A 27635-nucleotide genomic window follows, 5' to 3' on the forward strand; every position below is an offset into this window, starting at 1 on the left:
ATATGATTACCATTTCTGTGTTTAACTTTAAAAGAGTAATTTTGTAGATTTAAAATCTATCCAGAAATTCTAGGATTTACATTAACTTTGTTCAAAGCGAAAACAAGAACATTACAATCTGTTACTATAGTGAAGTTTAACCCGTATAAGTAAATATGAAATCTTTGTATGGATTTAACTATAGCGAGCATTTCGAGCTCAAAAGAGTGATAGTTCATCTCAGCTTTATTAGTTGACTGGCTGTAGTATGAAATGGGAGCCCATAAACCGGAAGATTGTTTTTATAAAAGTATGCCAGCGACTGCTACCGCACTAGCGTCTGTGTGTAGCTCGGTTTCAAAATTATGGTTGTACAAATACAAATTAAGAAGAGCAGTTAATTTTTGATTAGCTTAAATGCTGATCAACATTCTTTATTAAAGATAAATTTAGCATCTTTCGTCAGAAGGTTTTGGAGATGCTTTGCTTTGATTAAAAAATCCTTGACAAATCTATGAAAATAATTAGCAAGGCCCAAAAATCTTTGAAACTTTATCCTTTTTCTTGGAATCGGAAATTTGGCCACTGCCTGTGTGTGTCTCGGGCTCAATGTAATGCCCGTGGGAGACAAAATATAACCTAGGTATTCGACCCTCATCTTTGGAAAAGAACATTTGTTATAGTTTATTTGAAAATCGTGTTGCTTAAGCAAGGTTAATACTTGTTTTAGAATTTCTAAATTTTCGATTATTATATTGTTCGGGATTAAAATATCGTCAATAAAAACGATAATTTTGTCCTCTGTAATCAAGGATCATCAACAATCTTTTCTCAAATTTAGCAGGTGCTTCGCAGTACCCGAAGGGCAGTCTGTTGTACTCATACTCCCATCCACAGTAGCAAAGGCAAAAAATTTCGTATGCTTCGGGTGTATTTTGATATTGTAAAAATCGTCTTTAAGATTTAATAAAATAAATATTGCTTTATTTGAGATCCTCGTGAGACAGTCCTTAATTACAGGGAACGGGTATTTCTGTTTGTATACTCTTGTTACGTCCGGGGACTTCACTTTTATTATCCGCTGACCTCTTAGAATTAAGTAAGCCAGACGAAACTTATCTGCGGTCGAAGGGTTGCGGAGGAAGAAATAAATAAATATCTCCGCGTTGTGAGGGTATCTGATTCCCATAATCAGAAAAATCCAAGACACTAAAAGTCATTAAAATTCGGCGGGGGTCAGACCCCGGCGAATGTAAAATTTAAATATTTACCCTTGACGAACTAAGAGCATTTCTAGAATTTCTTTTACGACCGCAGATAAGCGCCAGATGGAAACTAGATCTCTCAAAAAGGGGGGGCAAGGGCACATTTGGTTTCAAGGGTAATAACATTTTTTTTATTACAGATGGAGTGTTATCAAAAAAGGGCATGACTACCTCAAAAGCGTCCAAGGGCTATAAAATTTTCTTTTTCGAAACCAGATGCACCTATCAACCCTGGGAAAATGCGCGGACAGGAAGACATAAATTTTCTCTCCCTTTCCTAGATAAGGACATTTGAAAATTCCAACCCCCCTCTTTCCCACCACAACTTAGAATCCTTTCGGGCGGAAACTAGAAGAAATGAACCAATGACTAGAAACCTAAACGGATAATGAGACGAATTTTCCAATGAGCAACCTCCAAATTTGGAAGCGTTAGAAAGAAACCTACCAATCCAAGAACTAAGAAATTCGTTTGGTCACCTACACCCCCATCCTGCCCCTTAGAAACACTCTATAAAAACCGCGATTTATAGGATCGCGGCACCAGTTTATTACGACTTCTAGTTCAAACCATACCCTCGTGTCGCGCCTAGGTTACAAGTTCGTTCCGCGAACGCTCAGTGCTTACTACTTGACCAAAGATTTTCAGTGCCTAATTTCAACTACTAAACACTTAGTGAAGTGAGTGCACCCGGAGTACTCCCTGCCTCATTCTTCTCTGGTCCCAGCAGCCCCGGCCCAGACGGATCAGCTCAACTCAGTCAACCAGTCTCGCCAAGTAGTAAATCTCCAAACTCAAATTTCTTTCGGGTCTTGGTTTCTCGCGGATTAATAAAGTAAATAAACAAATCTGAATTGTAATGGAGAAAAGTTTCTTTCTCCGAAATCGGTCAAATTTTAAATGGTCACGGAGGAGGGCAGGATCAGGCGGGCCCTCGCGCAAACGCAAAACGCTACATCGCGTCCCAAGGGCTCATCTCTTCCGGCGGGGGTCACGGATTCTGATCTTCGCCCTCGAGAGTCCGACCAGGGATCCAGGCTCGCGGATTCCGATCCTGCCATTCAGGAATCCGACCAGGCGTCCCGGTTCACGGATTCCGAGCCAACCGCTCGAAAGTCCGACCAAGGACCCAGGTTCGCGGATTCCGAGGCAGACCTTCGGGAGTCCAGCCAGGCGTCTCGGTTAGCGGATTCCGGGGCAACCACTCGAGAGTCCGGCCATCTGCCCCGGTTCGCAGATGCTGCCCCCCATGTTCGGCAACCCGAAGAACAAATCGCGGATTCACCCCCTCGAGGGTCAATATCTCCCTTACCTCTTTCACTACACTATTCACCTATTAGCTCACCTGAAATAATAGAAATACCACCTTCACCTTCACCTTCGAATCCTGATGTAGAGTTTATGTCACCTCCAGCTTCACCTTCTTCTAATTCTGATGTAGAGTTTATAGCCGAACATCCTCCCCCTTCACTCCCTCGTCCACAATATTATTATTATAATGGCACTAAACAATCGTTAATAGAATTATTAGAGCAGTTCCCCCTCAAAGAAGACCCCCTACTCCTGCTCCACCGTGAGTTTGCCCTTATCCCAGAGGCGATCGACCCTGTTTGTTTATCTTCTGTAGTATCCTCTCTCGCTCCCACAGACCGTATCCTCGTTTTCACACCGTACTACCGCGATCTCTTTGCCGTCCCAGTGGACTTATTTTATAATTTCTTTTCCCCTTCTTCTACTGTGACACTGGAGGAAATTATTTAAGAACTCAAGACGTACCGCATATTTAATATATTGTAGATGCTGTAGAATCATTTTAAGATAATTAACATGTATGTAAATAGTCATAGACCAGAGTTTGATAACACGGCGGAATGTTAGTACACAACAGAAATAAATATAGACATATTACAATTAAACGAAAATTTATCAGAAAAGCGTAAAATCGTATATCATTCAACAAATCAGCTGCTATGTTTAAACTTAATAAGTAATTTGGTCAATAGTAAAATCGTATATCATTCAACAAATCACCCGCTATGTTTAAACTTAATAAATAATTTTGTCAATAGTAAAATCGTATATCATTCAACAAATCACCCGCTATGTTTAAACTTAATAAATAATTTTGTCAATAGTAAAATCGTATATCATTCAACAAATCACCCGCTATATTTGAACTTAATAAATAATTTTGTCAATAGTAAAATCGTATATCATTCAACAAATCACCCGCTATGTTTAAACTTAATAAATAATTTTGTTAATAGTAAAATCGTATATCATTCAACAAATCACCCGCTATGTTTAAACTTAATAAATAATTTGGTCAATAGTAAAATCGTATATCATTCAACAAATCACCCGCTATATTTGAACTTAATAAATAATTTTGTCAATAGTAAAATCGTATATCATTCAACAAATCACCCGCTATATTTGAACTTAATAAATAATTTTGTCAATAGTAAAATCGTATATCATTCAACAAATCACCCGCTATGTTTAAACTTAATAAATAATTTTGTCAATAGTAAAATCGTATATCATTCAACAAATCACCAGCTATATTTGAACTTAATAAATAATTTTGTTAATAGTAAAAGCGTATATCATTCAACAAATTAGCCGCTATGTTTAAACCTAATAAATGATTTTGTCAATAATAGATAAATCGATAGTTGTTTTAATTTCAATGACTTCTCCCATCCCTTTCATTCCTGATTAAGACTGCATCGGGTCCAATCCCGAGTTATAACAATTTAATTGTTGACTCTAAATTAGGACCGATGGACGCACGGCTCGGAGATCGGGGTTATAGTGAGTCTTCCGGCACACTGATCCACATTTCTAGCCATAAAAAGTGCGTTCGCCCCTAAGGCACTTGACTTTCCCTTGAGCCGGTGCCTTTGGGAGTTGTGTTTCGTTACGTCCTTCCTTATTCCTCATTCATAAGACACTTATATAATCACCCGATCCTACCCAACATTCCCATTAACCTGGACGTAACACTCTTTTATTAAGTGGACGCAAATCTATGCATAGACGTAGAGTGCCATTTTTCTTTTTGACCGGTACAATTCTGGCACAATATTCTAACGCGCTTTTTTAAATTTTTTTTTTTTAAATAAGTCGCTTACCATCTCCCTAATTTGCACCCTTTCTGTCCAAGCAAATCTTCTTGGACTATATCTATATACAGGTTCATCTTTGAGTTTGACTTTTACGAAATAGTTATCATCAAGGGACTACATCCGTGTTCACTACTTCTATAATTGTAGCAATTAATTGTTTTTTTATTGATTCGTCAAAATCAATCTTCCCAGCAAACACAAAGTTACATGTAACGTTCCTGTTAGTTGTAATTTCCCACTCAACAATGTAATTGTAATATAACACAGGTGTTATATTACAATTACATTGTTGAGTGGGAAATTACAACTAACAAGCACGTTACATGTAACTTTGTGTTTGCTGGGTTAATATTAGACAATGTATTTTCTAAAATATTAGATGAATCTGTAATGGCATCCGTTGATGCTATTTCAGAAAAAAGTTTGATTCTATCACTTCTTTTTCTGAGAAATCAAACAAGCATAAAATTTTGTTTTTTGATAAAAAGTCTGCTCAGGATTAACTGATTTAAAAACTTATTTTCTTGTAACACGTGAAATACAATTTTAGCATTAACGTCCGGGAGGGAAACTAGTTTAATGTAAAAAGGTATTGTACCGATAATCTGGATTCACCATTAATGGCCTTATAAGCTTTGTCTGAAAATTTAACTAAATTTAAAAAATAAAAAAATTTATAAAAATAGTGAGAGCAAATGAAGGAGATAAGGCTACCTGTGTCAACCAATGCGTGCAACAGACAATTCTTATTGTTAATAGACGAAACTGTTATGAAAAAATTATTGATAAAAATTCTCCTACCCTGGTTCGCAGAAACTAGAGCTACTATACCCTTTATGTTTTCTGTTGATTCGTTGACGGCTGAGACTGCAGTTGTTGTCGCTGGCTGTGATGGTTGAGTCTTCTTCTTCTCTTCTTTTTTCTTTAATTTAAAGCAATCCTCTCTAATGTGATTGAGTGAAGCCCGATTGCGCACATAAGCAATTGGACACACTCAATTGGACACGGAGCCGATTGGACACGGACCCGATTGGACACGGACTCGATTGGACACGGATCCGATTGCACATAACCCGATTGCACACGACGCGGTTGCACACGGACCCGATTGCACACGGACCCAATTGTGCACCGACCCGATTGCGCACCGACCCGTTTGCACACGAACCCGATTGCGCACGACCTGTTTGCACACGGACTCGATTGGACACAGATCCGATTGGACACAGACTCGATTGGACACAGTCTCGATTGCATACCATCCCGATCGGACACAGTCCCGATTGGACACGGACTTGATTGGACACAGACCCGATTGGACACGGACCCGATTGGACACGGATCCGATTGCACATGACCTGTTTGCACACGACCCGATTGCACACGACGCGTTTGCACACGGACCCGATTGCACACGGACCCAATTGCGCACCGACCCGTTTGCACAAGGATCCGATTGCGCACCGACCCGTTTGCACACGGACCCGATTGCACACGGACCCGATTGCACACAGACCCGATTCCGCATCGCAGAATAATGCAAAAACAATTTAGATAGCACAGAAATTTTTTATAAATATTTTACGAATTTATTTTTAGAAAACATTTTTTAAAAGTTATATAATAGTTTTTCATAAATTATTTAGAAATAATACAAATTATTATTAACAATATATAAAATATATTTTTAAAATGTACTAAAAAATATTTATGGTATATAAACTCGAAATATTTTTTATATTTTTGGATTATAATAGCATAAATATTTATTTTTAATATTTTCATAAATATTTATCATAATTTTTTTTATACTTGGCAAACTCAGACATAAAAATACGTACAAAATATTTATTATAATATTTTTCTTTCTTATACATATTTTATAGTCGCAAACTTATGTGGTGCAGAAAATGGTTTGTGCACACGCACGCGCGCACGCACGCACGCGCGCACGCACACACACACGGGGAGTGCAAAGGGAGCTTTGCCCCCCTCCCGCACCCACCCCATCCAAGTCACTAATCCATGTACTGTCTGCAATGCGGAATCGTATCGTGTGTTATCGGGTCCGTGTGCAAACGAGTCGGTGCGCAATTGGGTCCGTGTGCAATCGGGTCCGTGTGCAAACGGGTCGGTGCGCAATCAGATCCGTGTGCAAACGAGTCGGTGCGCAATCGGTTCCGTGTGCAATCGGGTCCGTGTCCAATCGGACCTATGTCCAATCAAGTCTGTGTCCAATCGGGTCTGTGTCCAATCAAGTCCGTGCGCAATCGGATCCGTATGCAATCGGGTCCGTGTGCAAACGGTCGTGTGCAATCGGGTCGGTGCGCAATCGGGTCCGTGTGCAAACGGGTTTGTGCGCAATCAGGTCTGTGTGCAATCGGGTCGGTGTGCAATCGGGTCCGTGTGAAATTGGGTCCGTGTCTAATCGGATTTGTGTCCAATCGCGATTGTGTCCAATCGGAGAATACTACTGTGTCCAATCGCTTATGTGTGCAATCGGGACAGTTCCGGCGTTCCTTCTATGGCAGAAAGTGTAGTAAAGCTTCTTATTGGCCGTTGTTCCGATTTTTGTTCTTTCCCTCCTGTAGCGCGATGACCGTTTTCAGGCTCTCTAGGTTTATCGAAATTTTGTTTGAAAGTTGGTGACTTCTTGTTACTGTCGCAACAAGCAGCAGTGATACTTGTCATTTCTTTTAAGAATTGGTTGAGCGAATTAACTCTTAATGAAGCGGCGGTGGTCCTTAGGGCAAAACTACCTATGCCTTTGATCAAATTTGAATTTAGTCTTCGTCTGCTAATTTGAGTGGCACCCGTTTGGCCACGTCAATATTGACCACGGTCCCAATTGGCTACGTCAATATTGACCACGTCAATATTGGCCACGTCATTATTGACCACGATCTTGATTGACCACGGGGTGGATTGGCCACGTCATTATTGGCCACGCGTCATTATTGACCACGTCAATATTGGCCACGCGTGATATTGCCCACGTTAATAATGGCCACGTCAATTTTGGCCACGCCTCATTATTGCCCATGACATTATTGCCCACGCTTCATTATTGCCCACGTCAATATTAATCAATTTTTTTGCTTAGCGTGGAAAGTTGCAAACCCATGTGGTGCAGAGAAATGCTTTGCACACACACACACACACGCACGCACGCACGCACGCACGCACGCACGGGGGTGCAAGGGGGACCTTCGGCCCCCCTTCCCACACCCACCCCGTCCAAGTCGCAAACCCATATACAGTAATGACGTGGGCAATAGTGACGCGTGGGCAATAGTTACGTGGTCAATATTGACGCGTGGCCAATATTGACGTGGCCATTCTTGACGTGGGCAATATCACGCGTGGCCAATATTGACGTAGCCAATATTGACGTGGGCAATATCACGCGTGGCCAATAATGACGCGTGGGCAATAATGACGTGGACAATAATGACGCGTGGCCAATATTGACGTGGCCATTATTGACGTGGGCAATATCACGCGTGGCCAATATTGACGTGGTCAATAATGACGCGTGGCCAATAATGATGTGGCCAATCCACCCCGTGGTCAATCGGGATCATGGTCAATAATGACGTGGCCAATATTGACGTGGCCAATCGGGACCGTGGCCAATATTGACGTGGCCAATCGGAACCGTGGCCAATATTGACGTGGGCAAATGGAACGTTCCCGCTAATTTCAGGCTTTTTATCAATGCTATTTTGTCCATAGCATACTCTTGGAAACTTCCCTTGGGGAAAATCCATTTTCTCAAATTAACTCGCTGCATAATTTTATTGAATAGGATTTTCCTCTTGAAGCAATCAATTATTTCCTTTTTAAAAGTAGCCCAGAATGTGTTTATTTCACCCGAGCTCATGTCGAACCATTTTCTAGCAATTTTGGACAGCTAGATGTGGCTGCAGCCAATTGGACCATTGGAGAAAGGCCATGTATATTTGCTACACTCTCTATTTTCTCAATCCAGAGTTCTATATCTTTCTCTTCAGTCCCGCCAAAATAAGGGATTTGAGCACTAAGAAACTTGACGGCGTTGCCTGTTGCTGCTGAGAATCTATCTAAGTGATTGTCTACGTTACGTGGTGGCTCATCCAGTGAACTATATTGTGTTGGAGCCTGAGCAGGCCTTTGTGCCATAGTGTGATTAATCACCAGTTGATTAATCGTTTCGTGGTACTTTTGCATCTGTTCCTGCATCAGTGTATAAAACTGCGGAAAGACTTCCGGGTTCGGGTCTAAGAAGCGATCAGATGTGTTTCTATTAGAGAGATTTTTTTTTCTCCTCCATGGGCCGAAGAGCCTGGAGTATTTGCCTCCCCGGATGCTTCCTGAGATAATGCTTGCATTTCTCTAAGAGGTCCGTTCTCTTTTAAGTGTGCTAATATAACACCTATGCACTTACTGCGTGTATCGGGTACAGGATTGATACTGTAGTTTTGCGCTTCTTTTTGTAGTAGAGGCAGCGTCAATTCTTCCAATTTCTCACGTGTAATCTGGAAGTTTTCTTTCGACATTTTTGGGTATCAGTCTTTTGCGTCCTTTCTCCGCACTACAAGATGGGGGCTCTCGAGCATGTTTTCGCGGCTTCCACTATCATGGTGGTGCACTAGAATGTTCCAGGTTCGAGTCTATTTGGGGTATTGAAATACCGTGGATACAGTCAGACACAAAAGCAAAAAAAAGATCAAAGATATATCCCACTTCTGAGGCTGTAGGATGGGTTGTTCGAGCGGTTCTCTAGACACTTCCCCAGCAGGACAAGTAAATAGTAGGGATATTTTTGTTCCGGTAATTAATAAGACACAAAAGTATCTGGGGTATTCAATGTGTATTGTAAATTAATGAAAGTACAATGGCGATCGTATTTGTGTCGTAGTAAATGCGCAAGGATCGAAACCTTGCTGCCGGCCGCGTACGCTTTACCAGAGATCTTTTGATTACGACCGACTATTTCGCACGCCCATAGAGCTTATACTAATGGAGGGGCCATTGCTATATGAGAGAGTCCGCGCGGAGAGAATCAACAGAGACATGAATATATTCTCATATATTCTGTCTCTTTTCATGTTGGATATCCTCACCATTCCGTTTTCTAGAAGGAAAGAAGCGCACATACAAGCGGTACAACAGGTACGAGCCTACCTACACTGTTAGAAATTTCTTAATGATTTTTAATGATCATGTAATGGAAGCTTGGTTCAAGCCCGTAAATGAAAAGTAATGAATGCTATATATGAATATTTATTTACTGATGTCTTAATTTTCATTAACTTATGTATTACTTTTAACGTTATAGTCGGCCTAACTCCAGAAAAGAAAACTGATTTTGGTTTGATCGCGCTGCGGGTGGTCTTTATGTAGCGTGTTAGCTGCATCTTACTCCAGAGACAGTTAAGCCGCCTTAAATTTACTTTAAATGTACACTAAATTTACTTTTAATGTACAAAATATTAAAATTTCATGTACATGTACATTAATATGGGATTCAGTTACTAAGAATTGAAATTTTATTTACATGTGTGCATTAAAAGTACTTGAAATTTCAAGACATTTCTAACAGTGTACTTGGGCCGTTTACAGGCCGATATCAAACAAAAATAATCTAAAATTGATTTGACGTGTTACTATTTCTAATGGTAATAACTTGCTACATTTGTAAAAGACGTTATGAAATAAAGAATGACATATCGTTTCATCTGTAAGTATGTACATTAAGCTTTAGAGAACCGGCATTTTTTCATAAAAATAGTGATTTTTTGTACATATTTATAACGTATCATAATTTGTTGTGCAAAATTTTGTTCATTAATCTTCAGAAGACAAAATCTATTTGTACAAGTTGGAGAATCAGGCCTCAGATTGTATAGTTACGAACCTGTTCCCACAGGAAAAAAGACAGAATATATCCACCTCTCTGTCGATTCTCCCTGCGCGCGTCACAACACACCAAGGCCCCTCTATTTGTACACCGAAAAAAAAGTAATATAGCCAATAACATATGTGATTGCGGGCTACCAACTATATAAAATATTCAATACAATAATATTTGCTATTAATACAAGTACAATTTTGATACTGCAATAGTATATATTATTGTATTGAGTATATCTGTAATTGCAGCCTGCAATAACATATCTTATTGAATATTACTTTTTTTTTCAGTGTATAAGCTTTATGCTCACGCCCGACTGACTAAGCGATCATGCTTCTTCTGCGCGGCCCTCATACGTCGCTAGCTGACCAATCCGAGTCACTAGAAACACAAACGACCAATTCCCGACGCCGACGTCATTGCGGCGTCGTTGCTCCTGCGCCGTACGAATGTGTCGCCCGCTAGCGGATACGGAAATAAATGGCATTGAGGGCGGAATAACCCTACACTACAAAGCCAATAAAAAGATACATCGTTTTTATAATGTGTCGGTATTTTATATCACTTTAGCATCCTTTTAGCTTTAACTTAATTTCGTTAAAAAATATATAACTTTGCAAAAAAAGTAAAACTGAACATTCATACATACACAGACATCCCTTATGGAAAAAACACTAATTTTGAGAGTTTACACTCAAAATTGAGCGTTAATATTTGATTTTGAGAGTTTACTCCCAAATTTAGGTGTATACGCTCAAATCTTGAGTATTTACACTAAAGATTGAGTGTTTATACTCGAACATTGAGTGTGTACATCCAATGATTAAGTGTTCATACCAAAGTTTGAATTTAAATACTAAATATTTGAAAGTATACTGTCAACATTTGGATATGACACTCAATAAATGAGTGTATATTTCCAACATAAAGTGTGAACACTGAAACGTTGAGGATGTACACTCAACATCTATCGGTTGAAGGTATGCACTTAATATTGAGTGTGCACTCTCAAACATTGGATTAAAAATATTAAATAAAAACAAAAGCAAGAAAAGCAAGTTCAACCGAGATTAAAATTAATCTGCATTGGTAGTAATGGACATAAAACGAATATCTAAAATAAACATTCAACTGTAAAGTGTTCAGCTGGCTTTAAGTATTAATTTGAGTATTACTTTCAACTTGGATGTTTGCCATCTAATTGAGTGTTAATTTCAGTATTATTCTTAAATTTAGGATTAACATTGAAATTAACACTCAATTAGATGGTGAACGTTCAAGTTGAGAGTAATAACACTCTAATTAAAAGTAAATTAAATAGCGAACACTCAAGTTGAGTGTTTACACTGAATTGAGTGTTTACTTCTTGTCCGAAATTATACTCAACTTGAGTATTTTTTAAAGTGTTATTTTTAGTGTTTTTTCTGTAAGGGATGTGCTACTTTCATCTATTATTCTTTTTGCTTTCTTTTTTCGTCATTTTATGTAAGAAAATAACTAGTCTCATGAAAGGTTTTAATCCTTTTTATTGCAATATGTTATAGACGTCATTGTATTTACGTTCGATAAATACATCAAGTAAAAGGGTTTTATTTGACAAGTTTCTTTTTTTTCGAACTGTTAAAGCGTGTTATGATGTAACGTACAATATATGATCATATAATATATATCGCGGAATGTTCGCTCTTACCGCCATAACACGATTTTTATTTTTTTAAATAGATACTTTTTTGCGCTCTCATTCTCTTTCCTAGAGATTAAATATATATATGGTACAAAATGAAGATCCGTAAATTGTAAATATAATTATAGTGTATGCGCGCGTACGCTGGATCGCGATAGTTTGCGCATCCTGTTTTCTTCTTTGTTCCACAATTTCAAATATTCCAAAAACTATTTCATAGTTTTTCCTATGTATACCTACTATTATAACACGCTGTCACCGATAAACGGAAAGAAATTGAAATAAAGAAACTGATTTGTTGCTTATAAACTTTCCTGAAATCAACAACCTTACAATAGTTTTGCAAGCTACTTTCTTACAAATACTTCACATATGTGAAACGAGCATTTATACTACGACTAAAATGCGAAAGTAATGCGGATTATTATAATTAGATACTTGGACACTTTTTCTAAATTTTCTCCTACCAATATTGGGCAAAATTTCATCGATTAATAAAAATTTACAATTAATAATTTAATTCTTGATCGTAATATAAGTGATTAAAATATTGTTACTATTTTGAAATAAATTTGAAATAGTAAGCATTTTAATTTATTAATAAATTGATTAAAATAAGTTATTCTATATAATTGCCACAATAATTGAGTCAATTGATTGAAAATAATTATTTAGAATTATACTGCTGATCAAAAAATAATTGTTAATTATTAATTCTTAGTTTTAATTCCTGATTTATAGTATTGATTGATAAATGAATAACATTAATTAATAATAATGAATAAAATAATTTATCAATATCGACTTGAACAGTTTTTCAACATGACAAACACGTCTTCTATGTCCGTAATTAAAAAAATTAAAAATGTAATTTCTTAAAATTTGATTAAAAAATTGATGTTTAATAATTAATTATCATATTTTCAACAATGTATGATTTATTCTAATAAAAAACGATTATATGAATCGTGATATATATCATTATTAATTTTTATCTTATTATTCATTTTTAATCAATTATTGTAATTATAGTTATTTATACTGTTATTATATATATATAACTTTACTTTAGCAAAAACTTAATCGATTAATTATACAAATACATTTAACAATTAAGTTTATTCATTAATTACATTAATTATTATAATTATATATGTATTTTTTAAATTTTTGGTCAATTATTTTAATTTGCAAATAAATTAATTGATTAATGCCCAATATTGCTAGGTCGTTCGAAATCATCACACTAATATCATTTTCTAATAAGTCACTCAGTAAATTTAAGATTCAATTTTTGTAATTAAAAAAAATGTCGTTTCTTTCTTAACTTTTTCTTTTCCCTTCTAGCTAACTTGCAAATTAAATTTTTTCAAATTTCGTTAAATTTCTTTAATAAAAAATCTTTCGTAATATTTTGATATATGATAGAATTTTTTATATTTAAAAATTGTAAAAATTAAAAAAATTTTGAATTTTTTTAAATTTTGTTTTTTCAGAAATTATAAAATAAAAAATTTTGTACTTTAAAAGTATAAAATATAAAGAAGTCTAGAAAAGATTTATAATTAATTTCTTAGTATTTCCAAGAAATTTTTTTGCATAAAAAACCTGATAAATTTTCTAGAAACATAAAAAATAAATATAATAGAATAAATTGCATAGAAATTTTAAAAAATTATACAAAGAATTCCAAGAAAAATTTTTGTTAAAGTTACATTAGAATTGAATGTGAGATGTGAGATTTATTCCCAGATAGCACGGGACGTTCTTCAGACGTTCATTTTGTGTTCTTGTTTACGTCTACATGTCTATGGATATAAAATAGACGTACATAATATATCCCATTCCAGACATCCATCAATTTTTGCCAGTATTTGGATTCTATAGAATATCTGATCTTAGGCTTTTCGTATTGAGATTACTACTTATATGGTTTATTACTGCTAGATAGTTAACTGGAGTGCTAATAATTCATATGTAAAATTTAGCACACTGAGGATATCGATGAGGGCCACGCGATACAAATTTTAATAATGATCAATGATTTGATCGCGATGATTAAATGCCTTTTTAACATAATTACTAATACTTTTAATTCCTGAAATTTCTGAACATGTAGAATTTATTAATATGTTAAAGAAAATACTTAATATAATAAAATTCCAAATTTCAGTAAAATAATAATTTCAGTAAAATATATTTTTGTTAAATTATAACAAGATTTTATGTTATCTTAAAACATGTCACAGAATATTTAAAATATAAGAACTTATGAGATTCTAAAAATATATAATAACTTTAATGCGTTAATTTTATATAAGCTTAATCTTATATAAAAATTTATACACGACTTTTTGGCATGATATATTTTATAACAAATATATAAATTAATCCTGCGTTTCAGATTTATTCTTGTTTATACAGTTTTCTTTTATATTCTTTTTGAATGTCTATTTCAGCGATAGTTACGAATAATAAAACACTGAAATTTCTATTTATTTTAAGTTCTCTGTTAGATATTCAGTAAACATTCAAAGTAACCAAATAAGGTGTAATGAGTATTCTTAGACGTCCGTCGTATCTTTGGATTACTTGATGAATGTCGCGATGTCTGAATGTTCAGTGAATATCTAATGGATGTCCATGCTATCTGGAGTAATACTAATGTTACAACATCACTGTTGATGTTCACTATTTTTTGCAATGACAAATACTTTTAAGGAAGATGCGATGATTTCGAAGTGTATTTTGTCGCGCGCAATCATACAAATCTATACAAAATTTGAACATAAATTTCGACGTTTCTGAATTTTTGTTTCGCAAATCAGAAGTGGCAAAATTTCAAACATTTAATTGCGCGCTTGCGAAAAAAGTTTACTTTTTTCCGTTTTTCGCACAAACTATATTTCAGCAACGTACGCTCAGAAAATACAAAGCGAGGTACAAAACCTTATAAGAACTTATGTGAAAGGATAAATACGATCCCCGTCTTGAAAAATCTGTGAAAAATATGATACTCCCTCTCGCATCCACATCTTTTGTTTTGTAATATTACATGGTATCCTTATTCGTAGACAATATTAGATAAGTTCGTAATTATCTTTCGGTGTAATTTGTGTGCGTGCGTGTGTGCGTGTGTATGTGTGTATTTGTAATCGTAAAGGTATAATTTTATTATAATACGTTATTATCGATTTTTATTAATTAATATACAAATAATGGAAGACATAGCAGCACCTAAAAGTGCTGGTCGAAAGATTCTTTTATCTAACACGTTTATATAGAATTTTTTTCTTTTTCTCTTCTTTTTTTTCTTTTTATAATTCGAGTTAACGTTTATCACGCGGTTATTATGAATATTCCCTCATTATCATACGGACATTTTTCAATAGAAAACGCATTGTATCTAAATGTTCCTCTATAAAGATCATTGAAAACTCAGATTAGTATTGAATCAAACAAAGTCGAAAACTTCACACCGAGAAAAAAGTTGTTAACAAATTTGTTCAACGTAATGATTAATTTTTTTAGGTTTTTTAAAAATATTTATATATTCAATTTAAATACATAAATACATAAAGTGAAAAAATTTAATTAAGCTAAAAAATTATGTCAAATTAACACCTTTTTCTCAGTACACGAAGAGAAACAATTATCTTACATGCCATAAATTAATAGGTAAAATTAATTTTAGATTTTTTCACATTACCAGATTATTAGAGAACTTATCGCAAATGTTTCTATAAGTAATAAAGACTCTTTTTCAAGGAACATACATTTTATATGTCCAATACGTTCTTATACAGCACAGACACTTACAGTTACATTAATGTAACTTTGCGACATTATACATTGCAATATTGCAGAGTGCAATATTGCAGAAACACCAACAATTTTTTTGCAATATTACTTTAGCAATGGTGCACCAACATTAAAAAAATATGATAAAATGTCTTATATCGTTTTCTATTAGCATAAACTCGCTGGCACTCAGTTTATGCCCCTTAGTTTTTCAGTTTTTTGTTGGGGTAATACAAAACTCCATTAGTTTTGCACTCTCATGGAATATATCTAAAAACTCAGTTTTAAGAAAAGAGCTGAAAATTTACTTATTAAAAGATTAAGTACAATTTCAAAACAATACTTAAAGAGTGAGCTGATTGTAACTCGTTGCAATAATTAATATTTAAAGAACATTTTTCAAAAATATAATATAAATAATGTATAAAATATTATCGTGACACACGTGTACCCAGCCAGCAAAATGACGCAAACTTTGCGCGAAGTTTGCCGCAAACTTGAGCAAATCTTTGCAGTAAAATGACAACAATGTGTGTCCGCATTAAACTTAGCTTTTGCTGGCAAGGCTTGTCGTAAATAGTATGACGCATATTTTATGCAAATAACAGGGTAAAACTTGTTAGTAAAGCATAACAGCAAATTTGTAGCAAGAACAAGGTAAACTTTGCCGTACACAACATGATAGCAAATTTGTGGCAAGAACAGAGCAAACCTTGCTGTACATGGCATGATAGCAAATTTATGGCAAGAACAAGGCAAATCTTGCCATACACAATATGATAGCAAATTTGTAGCAAAAACAGGGCAAATTTTGTCGAGAAAGATCGACAAAAATGAAATATTGGACTGATCAGTCCAATGTTAAAATATTATTAAACATATGTAAATAGCGCAATCGTACTTCTCTGTTCTCGGCGAGCTTTTTTTTATTCACCCAATATAGATGAATCTTTTTCACGAGAAATGCGTCATCTCGGGGTAAATAATGAAGTCACTTATAGAAATAAAGTGGTCTTTTTGTTAAAATCCGATAATGCAACCTTGTTATTTGCATAAAATATGCGTCATACTATTTACGACAAGCCCAGATAGACAGTATGATATAATAAAGATATTAGCATCTTGCTACGCATTTATGTCGTCCCTTGTGCTGTTGTTTGCTAGCATTCGATGTCGGAAATAAAATTCTTTGCACGTTTTAAACATTATGCTAGCATTACCCTTACGGAAAAAACACTCTAATTTTGAGAGTTTACACTCAAAATTGAGTGTTAATACTCGATTTTGGGAGTTTACTCCCAAATTTAGGTGTATACGCTCAAATCTTGAGTATTTACACTAAAGATTGAGTGTTTATACTCGAACATTGAGTGTGTACACCCAATGATTGAGTGTTCATATCAAAGTTTGGATTTAAATATTGAATATTTGAAAGTATACTCTCAACATTTGGATATGACACTCAATAAATGAGTATACTTCCAATATAAAGTGTGAACACTGAAACGTACACTCAACATCTATCGGTTGAAGGTATACACTTAATATTGAGTGTGCACTCTCAAACAATCAAAATTGGATTAGAAAATGTTAAATAAAAACAAAAGCAAGAAAAGCAAGTTCAACCAAGATTAAAATTAATCTGCATTGGTAGAAATGGACACAAAACGAATATCTAAAATAAACATTCAACTATAGAGTGTTCAGCTGGCTTTGAGTATTAATTTGAGTATTACTTTCAACTTAGATGTTTGCCATCTAATTGAGTGTTAATTTCAGTGTTATTCTTAAATTTAGGATTGACATTGAAATTAACACTCAATTAGATGATGAACATTCAAGTTGAGAGTAATAACACTCTAATTAAAAATAAATTAAAGAGCGAACACTCAAGTTGAGTGTTTACACTAAATTGAGTGTTTACCCCTTGTCCCAAATTATACTCAACTTGAGTATTTTTTTAAGTGTTATTTTTAGTGTTTTTTTCGTAAGGGTACTTAAGATCAGTGTTGAATGCTAGCAAATAACAGCACAAAGGACGACGTAAATGCGTAGCAAAATGCTAAATTATCTTTATTAGCAACATGAGAACAATTTGTGCTCATACATACATTTGTGGCTATCTGGGAGCCTTGCCAGCAAAAACTAAGCTGTTTGCGGACACATCTTGTCGCAATTTTGCTGCAAAAGTGTGCTCGGCAAGTTTTACTTTGTTCTTGCTACTAATTTGCCATTATTCCGTGCTTAGCAAGATTTTTTCTGTTCCTGCTATAAATTTATTGTCATGTCGCGTGGCAAGGTTTGCTGTTATTTGCGTAAATTTTACATTTTATTGTGTCGAAGCAAACCTTGTGATTTCTCTGCGTAATATTTATGTACGGGTCTTTCTTTGTTATTTACAGCATCGTGTAATGAAAACTTTTGTCGTAAATTTGTTTGAAACTTTTAGAAGACAAAGCAAAAGGCAATTACTTGTCATGAAATTCTTGTCAATAGGAAATGTAGGAAACTGCTCGCAGCGCCAAAATGTCCAACTCTGTTTACGAATAGTACGCGCCATTGCCATTGAATGGATGGAGTTCTTGTTATTAGAAAACTACACAAGATGTTATAGATATAAAATGCACAACATTATGAGATTTTTTACCCACATTCTACTGAAATGATTTCAATGATGAGCAAGTCTTTAAAACTGAATTTGAAGATGAGAGTAAATGAGATTTTAATAATAAAGTTTTTGGTTCTTCGGTGTAAAAATTAATTTCCAGATATATGATTTTAGAAGTATATATACAATGTGCCAAAATGTGTTAATAAAATGGTGCCTGAAATATTAAAAACATTAAAACATATTATACTATAATATTACTGCAATATTGCGATATATATTTTGCAAAATTTTTGGAATGTTGCAATCTTAAAATATCTCTGTGAACCTTCTGTGTTGCATAAATAATGTGTATCACGAATCCACTTGTCGATGATTTTTCGCTGTGATTACGCGAATGGATCTCGTTAACACGTTGTTAAATTTTACTTCTAAGATAATCGCTATATAACTGATATAAAATTTGCGTGTTGCTACGATCCAAATTTCGCTAGAGTTCCTCAAGTAGACCTAAGCATACAGTACAGAACATATTACAGAACTTCATAAACATTAACTTTATAATGTTGCTGCAACACTAATATGCGCCACATTATATTCTACTGAGTTCTGACGCTGTTTAGATAATTTTTTTATTGATTCGTCAATATTTCAAACTAATTGTAAAGAAATTTATATATTTTAAACTAATTGTAAAAAAATTTATATCTACTATTTTTTTGCAGACATTGATAATAATAACAATTATTTATATATAAATTATAATAATATTTATATATATAAACTATTGAGTTAAATTTATATTTGTACTAATAAACTGCACAAATGATTAAAGCAAATTGAACGTTTTTGAATAAATAAAAAAATTGTTAAATAAAAATAGCGAATAATCCGATAACTCCAAATTCTTGCTTGAGGAACTTTAAAATCTCGCGAAATCACGACACGCACGTACATTAACGTTAACATAACATTTCTCCTATTTAAAATCGAACGAATATCAACTAAGCTAAACAAGTAGTTTCTATAGTCTCCATTCTATAGTCACCATTTTCTGTACAATACACGTAATCTGTATACACTGAGATCATTTTGGATTTCGATCGGAGTACGATATTTTGATGAAGAAGTTGGTTATTAGATCGATACTTTGAACCATCTCTTTTGAAATGTAATCCTACGTTTCCTTAATAGAATTTAATTATAAACAATCACACTGAGTACCGATAAATTAAATAGCCCATAGCATAAAATATTCCAGTAATGTTGTTGCAATATTGTTGAAATATACATGTCGTATTCTGTATACTGATGGGCTGTATATGCCAACATTATGTTTAATAATTGAATTTTTAAATAAAAATATGTACATTTTATATATAAATAAATACAATTATATTTTGTAGCTTTTAAAATTATTTTCAGGCGACACGATAACGTGAAGTTTCATTCACAAAGAAATTAGGTTGTTTTTTTCAATGTTCTCATCGTTTGTGCGATGCAAATAGCAGAATAATTTGTAGCAGTAAAAGATTTAAAGATGGACGTTATTCATGTTTTAAAATTCTTGTACATCAAATGCTCTTTATATTGTATAATAATAGCTTCAATTTTAAATATTTCAGCTAATTAAATAAAATTTAATAAAATTAAGAAAATGTTCACTTAACTTTTATTTAACATGTTGATGTTCCTACATTACTTCTACGAGAATTTTTGTTTTAATTTCGCGTGTATAAGGAAAGTGGTTTTAATGCTTCCGTAAACAATGGTTACAAGTTACTTTGTGCTGTATTCAGATGGTCAAAAATCCGTCAATAAGACTAGATTTTTTGCAGAATGTCTGCTACGAATTTTGTGACTGGAATATAAGTAGAAATGTAACAAAATTTGCTATAGCAGTATATATATAACAACTGATTACATTGTCACAAAAAACCACTGAATTAGGATACTATTGTTAATATTTTGTTTATTGACACTTCAGCTATCCAATTAATTCTCTAGTTTTCTTTTGTAAAGAATTTTTAAGATCACTTAAACTTAAATTTTCGAAGATTGTTAGTTTTGAGTTAAACTAATAAAAATTCTCGTCATTACAGAACAGCACGGGACATTCGGTAATTATTTAGAATAATAGACCACCTCCTGATGTCAATGACCTTGACATATATTATTAGGATCATCATCATGAGTAATGTTGTAAAGGTTTTATTTGGCGTTCGTTATTTGTTAAAAAATTATAAACGAACAAGTTTGAAAAATGAGATGTAATTATCTTGATATATATTTTCGGTAATTATTCCGAACCATGACTCACCTTCAAATGGGCTGAAATTTTTTGTAATGGCTTCTTATGCTTAGAAAAAAATGTAACTAACAATTTTAAGTCGGGGGGGAGTACAAGAAAAAATTTATAAGAAAAGAGATTAAAATATGTATCATTATTTTCTGATTAATGGAATGAAATTCGTTCTTCCAGGGATACACACCGCGCGCGCGCACGATGGTGTAAGGGAGGGCCATCGGCTTTTCTTCCGCACTCATCCCATCGGTAGGGATGTCCTGAGTAAAAATGCGCAAAAATACGGTGTGTACTTTGTTGAGAAATAACTATGTCAGTTAAGTCGTAATTTATCATTAACAAAGTAGTCAAAGTACACACAGTATTTTTGTGCACTTCTATCCAGGGCACCCTATCGACAGAGTAGATGCGGGAGGAGGGGATCGAAGGCCTCCCCCTTGCATCCCCTCGTGTGTACGTGCGTGCGTGCGCGTGTGTGTGTGTGTGTGTGTGTGTGTGTACAATATTCAACAAATTTCATTCCACATGAATCAATGGTACATACATTTTAAAATCTTTTTTGTTTATAATTTTTTAACAAATAACAAGCGCCAAGTAAAATTTTTACAACATTACTCAGGATGATGACTTTGATAATATATGTCAGGGTCATTGACATTAGAAGGTCCATTATTTTAAATAATTACCGAACATTCTAGCAATATTGTAGAAATTTTGCAATGTTGCTGCAATATTGCTGAAATTGTTACATTCGTTATTCTGTGTCCATGGAACATTTGTATCATCTTATAATTTACAATTAAAAAAATTTTTTTAAGGCGAGCTTTTTATCGCGCTTACTAGTAGTAGGAGCGTGTTATTTGTATGATTTGCATGATATTTCAGTGACTATAATTAGCTCTTTATTATGGTAATTATTGTAACCTTTATGGAACGTTTTGTTTATAGAACGTTAAATTATGGAATGGTAATGAACGATAATAAAACATACATTGGAATTATATGTATGTCGTAGTCGGAATTAGGAGTCACTTTTGTTGTACTGCGTTTTTGTCAAATTATCTACGAATATACAGATATATCGAGCTACATGTTCCCTCTCACGTATCGTATCTTATTCCTGCTAACGAAAAAATTATTTTATTTGTAATTTTACAAATAAGAAACAGCGAATGTTATAGATTAAATGACTTGCTTCCTTTCTCTCTTTACTTTCTTATTAATTATTTCGTTGCTTCAAGTGTCGCGTTTTCTATGTCTTTCCATCAGTAAAAACTATAGTTCAATCGATAGTCATGTGATTTCGAGAAGATTTCCGATGCGTAATCAGAATATAAGATAAATTTACAAGGATAAACAGTCTATTTCTTTCCATCCCTCGGAAGAAGCAACGGGCATAATGTTACTCTTAACATTAGATCACAGAAATGAAACTAATTTAAGCTATTCAAGTGTATGAAACAGACGATCGACGTAAAAAAATAAGTTGTTGATTTAATTAAGTCTTTTAGCTTGATAAACTTTTTCAGTTCAAGTATTTATATATTTAACTTAAATACAATTTTTCAACTTGATGGAATTACTTTAATTAAAGTATTTATATATATTTTACTTAAATACATAAGATACATAAAAACGTTAATCATATATAATTCAAATATTTAAGAACACAAATAAAACTTAAAGAAGAAATTTAATAAAGTTAAAAATTTAGTCAAGTTAACAACTTTTTTTTCTTTGTGCGCGTTGTCAACATACTTTTTCTTATCATACAATTCTTTTTTGAAGCAACGTAATTTTCCCGTTTCATGTGTGCGTTTATGACACGGATGGAAGATTTCTTAATAGCGCATTAAATCCTTGATTCTTCGCTATCTCAGAGAATCGAGAAAGTCACGTCAGAATTTGCAACATTGCGCGGCAATTTGATTTTCTTTTTTTTTATTGTAAAATATGTTCGATTCACGAAATTGCTTAGGGTTAATCTATAACAGATGTAGTAAACTTTGAGCCTTAAAAAATTGACCAATCGACAAACGGTTGAATGTGATTTTTTAATTTCTTTAAGATTTATACTACCTATTATAGATTGACCCTAACGATTGTTTTACAGCATTATCTCCACAATGGATTTGAAAAGATTCGCACAATGCCTTACTTTATTCAATTTTGCATTTTTCTTGAAAAAATAAATTCGGCAAGCTGTTTCAGTAATCGTTAAGGAGTAAGCGCGATAATAAAATGGTCCTAGTCGATTAATATTTATACACAAAGTATTACAAATCGATTAAACATTAGAAAAATCAATTAGTAAGATTGATACTTGATATCGGAATGTCAACTATACTATTAAGCCGATATTTATCGTCGCATTTAACGGCCATTTATGTATCAGATTGGGCAAACCTTGCTTGGCAAGAGCATATTCGATATATTGCGAATATCAGCACAATAGAGCCGTTACAATTGAACTATATAATAGAATATAATAACAGAGTTATAGTCTTGTGGTGTTATACATGTAACAATTATCGAATCCCTTAGGCATATCAGTTACCACTGTAGTAGATGAAATCTTCGCGTGCCGTGAAAACATTCTTCAATGTTGAAAACATTGCACGGTTTCATTCGATCACTCATTTATTATTCCGCTGTTTTTTTTTACTATTTGTGACAGTTTCGATACAACGCTATTCGTATCACACATTTTTTAATGACATTTCCAGGCGGTACTTACTACACACGATTATTTTTTTCGAAGAGATACGCATATGCGTCGTTTTCCAATTTTAATAAGTTTAGAATATTTTATAATATTAATAAAAAAAAACATATATTTTTTAATATATAATTTTGCGCATGTCTAGAAAATAAAATAATAAAAACAAAAATGTTATAGAAATATTGATGATAAAAATGTTCATTTAAAAGAATATTTTTTTAATTTACGAAGAAAATTTTTAAAAAAATATTTTTAATTATTACAGATTTTACACATTTCTTCGAAAAATTATAAAATGAGAAATCTTACAACAGAATATTTCAGAATTATTATATATATCTTGATTATGTATATATATAATTGAATTCTATAACTGAATTCTAGAAAAGATATATAGATTTTCTCAGAATATTTGAAAAGTATTTAAAGTCATATAAAAAATCTGAGAAATTTTCTGAAAGGTTATAAATTTATATAGAAATTTTATTAAATTATATAAAAAATTTTAAGAAAAATTTTCACATAGTAATTATATTTTTTAAAGGAGCTTGTATTTGTTGGAAGCTGTAATTTTGTAAAAATGTAAAAAATTCTCTACAATAATAGTGAGTGTGAGGAATACATTAAAAATGTAACATTTTCGAAAAATTTGAATACACTGTCGCAAAATATTTTTAAAATCATAAGGCTTTTACTCAAAATATTTCTTCACATTTTTTACCATATTTCTTTGAAAATATAAAGTTTTTTTTTCAATAAGAATTATCTCATTCTTTTATTACATGCATGAGAAAATTTAAAATAATACTAACTCTTATTTTTACCTTTACAACATATCGAAAGTTTATTGAAATCGGAAAGGGACATTTGCGTATATTTCTTCGTTAGCGAACAGAAATTTCTCGCTCGTACGTGTCAGATTACGTATACACAAGAAATTCTAATTTATTGCCAAACAATCGTGAATATCATCTTCGTTGTGTTTATACATATTTAAAGGGACAATAAATTCGAATTTGACAAATCTGAAAAGAGAGGAAGACCGTTTTTTGAATAACTCTTGTATGTCAGAGAAATTGACAGTGTCTCAATGGATAAGCGAGATTGCTCGCAATTTGCATTAGCACTGGAATCGCGGAGATGAAAGATGCGTTCGTGCCCATTGCAAAAGTTTAAATTCGCATAGATGCTACGCAAATGTATATGAATACTTTCCGTTTTTGCGTAGCAAAGGTTCTTTTTTTATCAAAATGTGAAACCTCAATTAGCGTTATCAAAAGATAACGTAGTGACGTCTATCTATCTTGGTCTATCAGACGTCATTATGCTACCCTTTAATACAGAATACAATATTTAGCATTTCAGCAATATTACAGCAACATTGCTGGAATGTTTGGCTGTATAGGCGTTTTTTAATATCACTCTGCCTGGAATCTTTGACGGGCAACAGTCCTTGCAAAGTGATTTTTAATAAAGGAGCGATTCTAGTGACAATGCAGGTTTCTTCGCATTGAAGATATTGTATTCGCAAGTTTCAAAATAAAACGCCTACAATGGTACTTAACGTTGTTAGCTTTGTCACGTTTTCATATCTTGAATCATTGTTTTCGTTTGATCGTAGACTGTTTGATTTGAGTTTAGGCATATACAATCCTGGATTATTATTTCGGATCGGAAATATAAATCCGTCATTAAAATGATCGAGAGAATGCGAGAAAAAATTAGTATTATTCTTCCATTGATTTATCTAAGGTTGTCTTAATTGTAAAACAACCTTTTATTTATTGTAGACTGTTCAATCCGATTAATAATTGGATTGTTTGTATTGATCTGTATTAATCTTGCAACTATGTATGCAAGACGAAAAAAGAATTTTATTGTCGTAGCAAAATCGTTGTGTATTCAATGTAAAAGTCATCACACTTTGTTGCTGTTACTAATACAGTTCATTAATATAATAAAACTTGTTTTAAAAAGACTTTATAGGGTAAATTTGATCATAAAAACATATTATTTCACTATTGAAACAAAGTAGTCCAACAAATACATTTTGTTATTATAGCGAAACTTCAGAAAGAGAAATTTTCTCTTAAAATATTTCTCTTAAAATCATTATGGTGTTTACTTTATCGAAAAAGAGTTGGAAAAACCTAAAATTTTCAAAAATTTATTTATTATTCTTAGAAATCTTGTATTTATTTATAAAATTTTATTGATACTGACGAAAATTTTGGGGAAACTTTTGAATTTATATTTTATTTTATTTTTTGATAAAATTGTTTCTTTATTTTTTTTCTTGATAATTAAAAATCAATTAGCAATAATTATGGCATACACATTCACGTAAATACATTCTCTTGTAACTTGTGAGTTTTTATTTCAAAAATTAATAACTATATTTTATTGTGATTGATTTTTTAATAAATTCGCAAGTCATATAAAAATATAGTATACATAAATATCATCTTTATTGCAAAATTTGTAGTATTAAACATTTTTTAAAATAATTTTGGTAGAAAAAGATAAAATTTAAATTTAAAAATAAAATTTCCAAAAATTTTCTTTGAGTTTTATAATTGAATTCTATTGATAATTTTCAAGAATAAAAAAAATTTTCTGAAGATTCCAGGTTTTCTCGTTAGAAGATAACTTGTTTTATTAAAATAATAAATTTGATTAAAATTACATTAAATTTGACTAAAACTTGGCAAATTTGACTTAAAAAATAGTATACAAAATTATAGTAAAATGCAATGTTTATATTGTTTTACCATTATCATAAGAGAAAATTTTTTTCTGAAAGTAAATTTCCTCTGTGTACCATTGCGAGATGAACATTGATCTAATATACTTTAAATAAAAAAGGGTTCTGGATACATGCCGCGTCCTGGTACAGCGATACTGAGCTCTCTTAGATTGTGACCATCTTTATAGGCAGGAGGGGGCGAGACGGTTTGTCCAATGTTTTAATTGATCAGTTTTACCATCATTGATCATCATTGATCAAATGATGCAAACTACAACGTTTGCGAAAAGTCGTCGCAATGTTGTACCGGGACGCGACATGTATACGGAAACTCTTTCTATTGGAAGCAACGTCAATAGCAGCAAAAGTTTTAAATCTAAAATTGGTCTAATATAATTTAATAATATATACCCAGTTGAAAAGATGAGATGGAAATCTAGATAGTTATCCACATGTTTTTATATTATAATAACATATATATTTGCTAGAGAAAGATTTTGTCGTATATATTTGACTAGTAGTGAATTTATTATTATGTTTTTAATCAAATTTACTCATTAGATAAAGATCCTCCAGTAAAATCAATCTTATTGTCATATTAAATAATTGATTACAACAAGCTTTAACTGCTTTTTAATTAAAAGAATGTGATAGAAGTTATGACTTTGTTGCGACAGCAAAATTATTTGTCTCACTTCTTCTACTTATCAATAAATTATCAGTATTAACAAGTATCTTCTCTTGTTCTCTCTTATGAGCATCATGCATTATACGGGACACTTATTGCTTTAGTCCAGCATCGAGGATAAATTTCGACATACATGTGACGCACACATAAATATTTAAGATTTTCTTGTATAACAGAATTTATTGTATAATTGGATATTGTAACATAGATAGGTGTGTGTGTGTGTGTGTGTGTGTGTGTGTGCGTGCGTGCGTGTGAGTGAGTGTGTGTGTGTGTGTGTGTGTGCGTGCGTGCGTGTGCGCGCGCATGTGCATATGCATGTATGTGTTTGATTTTTTAAGTATATATTTTCAATTATTTTTTAAATAGAAATATATATTTTATATATACTTTCTTAAGTATTCAAAATTTTTTAAAAACATTTTAATTTTTGATATAACTAGAAGTTCTAAATTATAACTTTTTAGAAAAAAATAGATATAAATAAAATAGATGTTTATTACTGTATTTAAATAAAAAAACTATAATGTTATGTTAAATATATTTAAAAGAAATTTAAAAATTCAATTATTGTACACAAGCTTTTTAAACATTTTTTATACGAAACATTTTTATATTATTAAAAAAATAACAGTATATACTTAAATTAAAAACACCACACACACACACACACGCACGCACGCACACACACACACACACACACACACACACACACACACACACACACACACACACACACGCATATACATACATATACACAGACAGATACTCAGGTATATAACTGTCATGCAACATACAGTAAAAAAAGTT

At 32.9% G+C, this 27635-nt stretch overlaps 1 protein-coding gene across 1 annotated transcript in view; it reads left to right on the top strand.

Moving 5' to 3' along the window:
- LOC105839060 (histone-lysine N-methyltransferase 2D) overlaps window positions 1-3915 on the top strand; it is a 32959-nt gene extending 29044 nt beyond the window's left edge. Inside the window, exon 2 of the mRNA XM_036291808.1 lies at window positions 1385-3915. Within this exon, the coding sequence (XP_036147701.1) occupies window positions 2145-3005 (861 nt within the window). The 5' untranslated portion in view covers window positions 1385-2144 and the 3' untranslated portion in view covers window positions 3006-3915. The remainder of the gene's footprint in view (window positions 1-1384) is intronic.
- The last annotated feature ends 23720 nt before the right edge of the window (window positions 3916-27635 follow it).

The sequence above is a fragment of the Monomorium pharaonis genome, chromosome 9 (assembly GCF_013373865.1).
Source record: "Monomorium pharaonis isolate MP-MQ-018 chromosome 9, ASM1337386v2, whole genome shotgun sequence".
NCBI classification, from domain to species: Eukaryota; Metazoa; Arthropoda; class Insecta; order Hymenoptera; family Formicidae; genus Monomorium; species Monomorium pharaonis.